Raw genomic sequence first — 9,064 nt, 5'->3', positions numbered from 1 at the left:
CAGAGTTATGGTAGCTGGGGGGGGTGGGCTTATTTTCGGGGAGGTTTATTTTCGGGGGATGCCTTATATTTCAGCGAGAGGCAAAACTGTAAGTAGGTCTTATTTTGGGGGGGTATCTTACTTTTGGGGAAACACGGTCATAGAAATGAAGACTTTACACTTCTAGTGAAAAAGAAATCCATGCAACCTCACAAAAAGCGCAGAGCTAAGACATTCTACAAGCAGGCTGTAAAGGAAAAGCAGATCGTCATTGTGGTTTTTTTGGTAAAAATTTGATTATACTTGGTTAATGGATACTGTTCCCTTACGATGTGCAGGCTTTGTGTTATATATGGCATCCCAGGGGAACCCTGTGAGGGGCCAGCTGCCTCTTTTGTCCATGGCCCATGAGTTGATGTCCTTTGGGAAGATGTTGGCCTGCATGGTCTGTGGACACTAAGCTCCCTTCTCCCTGCTCTGTGGATCAGTGAAGAGCACCTGCAGCTTATCATGTCTATAGTGGGTAGCACAACCGTTTGTACTTTAGCAGTGACCTGAAGGTGGTGGCTTGAATCCACTCAACAATGCCATGGAAGAAAGGCTCCGTGATCTGTTTCCATGCAGATTGCAGCCTGTGTTAGGCAGGGTTCTCTAGAGCAGCAAAACCAGGACACGTATGATGATAGATAGATATGTTTATAGGTAGATATGTTTATATAGCAAAAAAGGAATATAACAGCAAATTAGTCCACGTAGCAGTACAGAGAGCTCGGTCCAACTCATTTTCGTGGGACAGTTAACAGCAGTTAGCCTACTGAAGTTCCTTTAAATTCATGTAGCCAAGAACGCAGACAGGAGGAAGAGGAAGTGGTGAGGTGTAGCAGCAGAGACCAGTAGCACAGTGTAGCCGAGCAGGTCCAGGTGGAGCCTCACGGTGCAGTGATGCAAAGTGACCAGCAGGTGGTGTGGTGTCTGGAGGGATGGCAAGATGAGTGGAGTCGGCTGCAGGCAGAAGACAGGGCAAGTTTGGACAGTGCTTCAGTGTGGAACAGCAATGGCACAGCAACACGGTCCACTGTGGTTCATGGGTTGGCTCAGACAAGTAGCCCAGCACACATGGTAAGGCAGGGTCGCTAGCTCAGGCTGCATGCTGGTCTGACCACCAGAACCACAGGGAGAGAGAGTGGCCAGCCTCCACTGAGCCATTTAGCGTGGTCATGCCTCCAGATGTCATCAAGCTGCAACCTGGTTGACAAGCTAAACGCTACCCATATCTTCTTACGGGTGCCATGTTGACACAAAATACCAAACTATCGCATGGCCCAAGACAGCGGAGTGGAGCACTTCTACTCGTTAACGCATTGGGTCACTATGAGTTGAAATAGATGGGAAAGCAGCAATTAGGACATTTTTCTTAATGAAACGTTATGAAAATTTTCAACCACAAAAGAGAATAGTATAATGAACATGAACATAATAACACCATGCCGAGCATTGTCATGGCTTTGTAATACATGACTTTCCTTTTCTTTTCTGAAATAGTTTTTAAATAGTTGTATTGGCATATACTTCACACATTATACACTTTAATTGCTCGACCATATTAAGAAGAGTTGTGCAATCACCATCACAATCAATTCTAGAACATTTCCTTTCTTAAGTATCATTGTTTGCCCACCATTCCCCCCACACCCTCCATGCCATAGGTAACCATTAATGCAGTCATCGTCCCTGTCGTTCTACCTATCCTAGATTTCACATGCCGAAAATCATACAAAACATAAACAGGAAGCAAACTAACAAATGGAAATATCAACAACAATACCTAGACAAACAGAAAAACCTCAAAAGAAAGAAAGCAGAACATGTTAAAAATCTGAAACAACTTTAAAGTGGGTTGAACGGAGATCAAATGACAAGGTGTGGCATTTTAACCTAGCTACACCTGCCATAATGGACGTTAACGGTGCTCTCTGTCTGACAGCAAGGCTAATCAGTCTTCAGCTGTAGTCAGAGGGCTTCTCTGGAGGTTCATCTGTGGGGGCACCCTACAAATGGGTTTGGGGCACCTCCTGTCATCCATAGCCTTCTGCAAATGAGGTGTTCATAATTTAAGCTCTGATACTATTCCCTCTGTTCAGATTCAGATTTTTAATTGTAAATAATATTTGTAAATATTACTTGTAAATTTACACACAGTAATTTATTATTGCAAAAAACGAATTATTCATATTTATAATGAGAAATAAAATAATAAATGAAAAGAAATACTATAATAAATAACATTTAAACATTATAGAACTTAGAATCCTTTCAGAATTATATATTATACTTCACACTTTTATATATAATATATTATATAACATATTCTATAGTATTAAATATAGTGTTTATATACCATATCATGTAATTATATAATAGACATGCAAATAGAAGGAATGAGTATTAAACAAATATAATATTACATAAACAATTAATAAAATTAGTTATCATTTAGAGTAATAAAATCTTGGGGCACACAGGCTGGTGTGCTTCTTCCACGTGGACGTAGTTGGCTGCCATGGAGGATTTCTTTGGCATCCTTCCTCACACAGCCGAGCAGGGGCTCTGGCCCAGTTTCAGGAAGAGTCCACCAAGCCCGAGAGCCAGTTCTCTCTCTCTCACCGCGGTGTTGTGTTTGCCCATCCCTGTATCTCTGCTCCTCTGCCCCTACGGCGAAGATGGTCCACCCCAAATCAGTTCTAGAAACATAGATTCACCACGCAGGCTTTCTCTCCGTCTCCACCCCTCCCTCTCAGAAGACGAAGGAGGATGTTTGGTCCACATTGGGTTGAGTGACCCCCGTCCAGGCGCACCGAGGTCTGGGGGCAGGGGCAGGGGCAACACAGAGCTGTCCAGAGTCCTTCCTGGCCTGAGAGTAGAGGCCAGAGCAGCGCTGAGAGCAGGGAAACTGTAGGGAGCTGATTGGGAAGACAACAGGGGTCACCCTCTGTGCCTCACATGATGCTTTTGTCTCCCATGGGGAGTCCTTGAATGAAAAGCAGCCCGTGCCTGGGACATCCCCTTTCCACCCTTTGGCCCTCCCCGTGGGTAGGTGTTCATTCCTTGTCAAAGGGGAGAGGTGTTATTGTTAATTATGGATTTTGTTGAGTCAAATTGGTGACAGAAGTTACATATTGCTTCTGCACAGAACTGGATAATGGTGCGCACTTGATATGGTCCCCCAGAACGAGGATATACTTGTGACACACACGTTTGTGGTCATCCATAGAACCCTGATGGCATAATGGTTACAAGTTGGGCTGCTGACTGCAAGGTCAGCAGTTCAAAACCACCAGCCACTCCTTGGGAGAAAGATGGGACTTTCTACTCCCATTAAGAATTTCAGTCTTGAGGACCTGATGCTGGGGGCTTAAGTGGAGAGGAAATGTTTTGAGAATGATGAGGGCAATGAATGTACAAATGTGCTTTACACAATGGATGCATGTATGGATTGTGATAAGAGTTGGATGAGCCCCTAATAAGACGATTGGGAAAAAAAAAGAATCTCAGTCTCGGAAACTTACAGGGGACAGTTCTACCCTCCTCTATAGAGTCATTATGAGTTGGCCTCGACTTGATGTCCGTGAGTATTTTTTTTCTTAATTACATAATCTTAGTGTTGCCAGTTCAGCGGTAGGATTTTCAATTTCCATGCCAAGGACTCAGGTTTGAGTCCCAGTCAATGCATTCCCTGTGCGGCCATCACCTGTGTGTCCAGGGAGGTTTACATGTCACTATGAGGCTTCCGTGTTACACGTTTTAACAGAACTTCCAGGAAGACTAGGAAGAAAGGCCTGGCTGGCTACTTCTGAAAACCTGTGAATGAAAGCCTTGCAGACACAGTGAGGCCGATCGCGGGGGTGATGCTGGTGCAGGGTCCACCAGTGCTTCTTTCTGTCGTGTGTGGACTTGGCGTGACTCAGGAGCTGGCTTGATGCCTCTCAGCAATCATGTCGTGACTTAATCCACAATTACTTGTTACGGTTCCTCTACGGAGCTCCGTGGGGATTTGGATTCGAGTTTAAGCTCTGGGAGGCAATGGAAGGGATTATACCAGGATGGGAATCGTTTTGATGGCTGCTCTTTGATTTCGAAGGCTGAATGTAGGTCTGAATTTTCCATTCCCAGTTGCTGAATTCTCAGTGTCAAAGAAGTCATTTGCTTGACAACTGCTTCCTGCACGTTTGTTCTGAATCTGTCCTGCTGGTGTTTCTGAACCCATGGGTAGGGGCGCTGAGGATGGGCAACTTTTGAGACCGCACCTAACGTTTTTAAATCCTCAGAGTTTATGTGTACTGTTCATTTTTTATTGTATTCTCTTAGACCTTGGTGTTGATGTGTTCAAGGCCACATCTAATCTATTAATATACACACAGATGAGAGCAAATACCCCTGAGGCCGTCAAATGTTCTGAACCATATTTTCTTTCTTTTTAGCCGTCTCCGTTATGAGGTACAGCGCCTCTGCTTTTGGGTTTGCAGTAAGTAACCGGATATGTATTTTTTATGAAGTTTTGCACGTCTTCCCTGAGCCCACCGGCCTAACCCTGGGCCCTCAAATAAGAGGTTGGTTAGCAGAAGAGAACTTCGTAAAGAGGAACACTCGTGGAAATAGCCGCTGTAAAGACGTACACTTTCATCGAAATCACTGCATGGAGACTGGGTGGTCTCAAGGACGGATTAGCGGAACTACGTTTTCTCACAGTTGGTTGTCAGCATGTTTCAGGGGGTTAAGCCCCTCCCCCCAGGAAAATGGACACAAAGCAGAGTGAAGTATTAAGATTGGGGCTGCCCAGTCTGGGGTGACCTGGGCTCTGAGCTTACCCTCTGGGTCCCTGGAGAAAGCCGTCCTGCAGGTTACATGTGCTGAAGAACTGGGAGCTGCTTGCCATGCCTCCTTTGAGAGAGTGTGCTAGTGTGCTAGGGTGCTTTTCCCAGCGGGCCCTGCAGAGCAGCGTGGTGCCTGCTGGGAAAAGACATCCAGTGGAGGAGCCTCAGGGTATCCTGTCATGGAGAGGGTGTTCCTGCCCCTGGCCCCTCCTGACCCTTGGTGCTCGGAAGTGGAATGTAATGTTTTGGGTGTGTTGCACATTCTTTTTAGAATCTTCACAAAGACAGGAACCCTTTCGTCAGGAAAGCCCACCAGAGGCACACATAACACTGCCTGCCACCTGCCTGCCCTCTGCCCAGCTTTCTTTCGGGGACTCAAGGGAAAACCCTGAATGTGTAACTTCGAAGGGGGACTCAAGGGAAAACCCTGAATGTGTAACTTCGAGGGGCTGGTCACCTCTGGGTCTCCCTGGGTCGCCCCTACCCCGCCCTCTAGAGCCCAGATTGAGCAACTCCACGAAGAACCTCCGTCTTTCACGTGGGGTGTGTAGGAAAAGGCTGGAATAATTGTGCTTGCCCGGAGGAAATGGAATCAATGTGGAGGCTGCGGGGTGCCGACAGACCACCTTGTGCAGACGTGTCTTTGAGGGTAAGGGGTGACCTCCCTTGTGAGGACAGGAAGGAGCTCGCTCAGGTGTTCCAAGTCCCAGCACCGTTGCCCTGTGCCTTTGCCGTCATGCCCGATTCACAGGAGGAAGCCACTAATTCCGCATCTCCTTCTCCTAGTTTGATGCCATCCTGGACGTCCTGTCGTCTGCAATTGTCCTGTGGCGTTACAGCAATGCAGCCGCGGTGCACTCCGCCCACCGGGAGTACATGTAAGTGCCACTTCACCTGGCTCTGGGGAGTGCTGGTGTCAGCCCCGGATGACCGGAAGGGCTTGAGCAGCCGTTCAGAGGGACTGGTCTGATCTCAGCCACATGGTGGGCAACTCCTGGCTGGCCAGAGAGATGGGATGTCCTTTGGAATGCTTCCCGTTCATCCCCTGCCTCATTCTATGATGGGAATCTTTGGTCCTTTGACTGTTGAAAGCCCGTATTTTACATAGGGTTCGTGTATCGGTGTGGGTTCCGTGGGAGTGGGTAGCGGAGGTAGGATGTGGGCAGAAGATGGGGACCAGGCATGGGACCAGGTGTGAACTGGCTCTTTCACTGTGAAAGGGATCGGGATTGTTTGCAGGCTTAGTGGAGCAATGAAGACCGTGAACTGGGTGCTTTTGTTAGAGATGGATGCCTTAGAGTGGCCCTGAGGTTGGGGGGTGACAATGGACACAAAGAGGGGTAGTGAGTGGTTCTGTCTGGCAGCAACTGGAAGTATGGGAAAAAAGCAGGGGGAAAAAAAGCTTGGAAGGGACCGCCGAGACCTTGGAGTGAGAAGGAATTAAAAAAAACTTCGATGCTATCCAGTCATGGCTGACTCACGGTGACCCAGGTGACCCCAGTGACCCCCTCCTGTGGGTTTTCTAGACTGTAACTGTTGGCGAGAGTAGAAAGCCCGGTCTTTCTCCCTCGGGGCTGTTGGTGGTCTCCAATGTGTTACCCCTACACTACACCACATTTAAAAATGTGTCTTCAAACAGCACCATGTTCCTCCCTGTGCTGCTTGCATTTCAAGGAGCGGTAGCTTGTTCAAGGAGCGGCCAGGTCTTGGTTAGGTCAAGAAAGGAGAGGTGAAGGAAAATATATGAGACTCATCATTCGCAAAACATTTGCTCTCCACCGAAGCCCCTGGCATTAGCTCCTGAGGGCAATGAATGTACAAATGTGCTTTACACAATTGATGTATGTATGGATTGTGATAAGAGTTGTAGGAGCCCCTAATAAAATGATTTTAAAAAAACAACAACCTTGCTGTTCTCGAAATAAATAAACAGGAACATTATCATAATGAAAAAACAAACAAACATATGAAACTGGACTTAAAGTGAAAGGACTTGGAAGGGAAGCAGGTAGACCTGCCCAGGAAGTGTGCTGAGGGGGGGGGGGATGGGTGTGAACATGATGGTGTCACTGGATTGCTATGCAGCCCCTCAAAAAAAAAAAAGAAAGAAAAGAAACCCTATTTGTACCATTGTATGCTGATTGATCTCCAAGATGCAGCAAAGGAAGAAAGCATGGGGTAAAACTGCGTGTGTTGTCTTTTCTTATTGGTTTTACCAAAAGAGTTTTGCATCATCTGCTAACACTTATGTCAGCGTTTACAGGCTCTCTGAAAGGACTCTGGGGAGCTTGGCAGGGTGACCCCCGCCCCGTCCCCCCAAACTGGGAAGAGGTCTGGGGACAGAGGAAGGAGCAGGGACATTTTATTTCTATGTCCTTTCGACCTGAGCTGCCGACTCAAACTCTCTAGGTTGGTGGAGATGCCCTATATGTGTATGGTCCACGGAGGTAGGTGGACGTGCCCTGTATGTTTGTGGCCCAGGATGGTACCCTCCACACGTGGTCATCGTGCGTTTGAAACATGGCTAGAGGAGCCACGCAGCTGGATGTTGCGTTTCACTGGGCTTTAATTAGTCACACGTGGCCACTCGCCGTTGTCCTCACAACACACTTGCATAGAATTTGATCATTATTCACCGATTCTTCAAAAAGCCAATTTGTTCATCAAAGGCCAGCGTCTTTGGAAAGCAGAGGCGGAGCTGGGCAAGGCCAAATGGCACAGGGAATTTCACGCCTGCCTTCGCCATTTTCAGCTCCGTGTACCATGTAAGGTTGTGTGAGGTCGCGGGAGGGACAGCCTCCTGCTGATGTGAGCTGGGTGGTGGCGGGCCGTCGGGATGCCTGCCACAGAAGGTACAGCCTGACTCTCACTGGGGGCACCTGACATTTTGCAGATGAGGGTGGCGCAGTCGGGACCACGTGTAAGCTCCTGGGTCCCAGCTGTCTCTTTGGACACCCGTCAGCTCGTGGAGCCGGAGAGGTGGAGGCAGGTGGGAAGCATGCCTCACCTTGGCAGGCTCCTCGTTCTGCAACACTGGGCCAACACATAGCCGGGCGGTGGTTCTTTCAGTCCAAACATCTCTAAATGGCATTGTGTGTGCAGCATACTGCCGGGCATGCTTGAGAGTTTGGAATGGATATTCTCAGTGCAGCACCAGTCCTGTGTGCATCTTACCGTGCAAAATACATAGGCCATGCTGGTTCTCACCCAGGCTCCTTGCTCTGCTTTCCATCCCAATTTGCTGAACCAAGTGCCCTGGCCTGAACACACCCGGCTGACAGGATGGCTTGGTAGCCTTTTGCTGACTGACTGGCTTCAGGGGCACCCTCGCTGTTTTTGGAAACAGCGCCCGAGACTGCAAAAGAAAAGCAGCGAAGCCAATCAAGAGATGACGATGGGTCATTGGCTTCGAGAGTCTGACCTGAGTGGGCCACAGGGCAACGAGTTGCGTCCAGTATATGTCTTCAAACAGGACCACGTTCCACCCTTTCCTCGTGGGGTGTTTGACCTGCCCCTCAACGGGAGATTCAGGGGAAGCAAATCTCACCTACTGCCTTTTGTCTACACTCCAGAGTAGGGCTTGAAGTGATCTCAGAGGTGCCTTAAGTGACAGGTGAGATCCAAGGCGAAGGTAGAGCCTTCCATCTGCGGCATAAACCAAACCAAACTCACGGCCATGGAGTCAAGGCTGACTCCAAGCCACCCCAAGTCTTCATGGGAGGAGAAAGCCCCCATGAAGCGACAGGTGCTTGTTACGCGTTGCAGTTAACAGCCCAACTCGTAAGCACCCCACTACCAGGGCTCCCGTGTCTTCTGCATAGGCCTCTGCAAAATGGGCAGCCAAGGTATCCCTGTGAGGAACCAGGAGCTCCTGACCCAAGCCACACTACTTCAAAGGACTCACCTGCCTATGCCAACTGGACACTGGGGAAAAAGAACCACAGATGTGTTTGAATTAGGGTGTTGACCATGCTGATATTATTATTAAAAAGTTAGGTAGTTCATAAAGAGAAAAAGAAGACAGGAAAACTCGCCTGTTGTAGGTCCTCCCAGGGATGGTTGGATAGATATGCTCTGTGTATGTATTCATGCATGCATGCATATGAGTAAACAATCACTGCTATGGAGTTGATGCCAACTCATGGCGACCCTGCAGCACAGGGTGGAAAACTGTCCCTGCGAGTTTCTGAGACTGGCATGTTCAAGGGAATAGA

General features: G+C 48.2%; 1 protein-coding gene across 1 annotated transcript in view; it reads left to right on the top strand.

Moving 5' to 3' along the window:
* The window catches only part of TMEM163 (transmembrane protein 163), a 255,429-nt gene that overhangs the window by 154,416 nt on the left and 91,949 nt on the right, over nucleotides 1-9,064 (top strand). Inside the window, exons 3-4 of the mRNA XM_013007047.2 lie at nucleotides 4,458-4,501; nucleotides 5,637-5,728. Of these exons, the coding sequence (XP_012862501.1) occupies nucleotides 4,458-4,501; nucleotides 5,637-5,728 (136 nt within the window). The remainder of the gene's footprint in view (nucleotides 1-4,457; nucleotides 4,502-5,636; nucleotides 5,729-9,064) is intronic.

This window comes from Echinops telfairi, unplaced genomic scaffold (genome assembly GCF_000313985.2).
Source record: "Echinops telfairi isolate 266 unplaced genomic scaffold, ASM31398v2 ScPeMD7_15;HRSCAF=58, whole genome shotgun sequence".
NCBI lineage: Eukaryota > Metazoa > Chordata > Mammalia > Afrosoricida > Tenrecidae > Echinops > Echinops telfairi.
The sequence above is the reverse complement of the archived record's forward strand: the minus strand, read 5'-3'. Positions and strand labels throughout refer to the sequence as shown.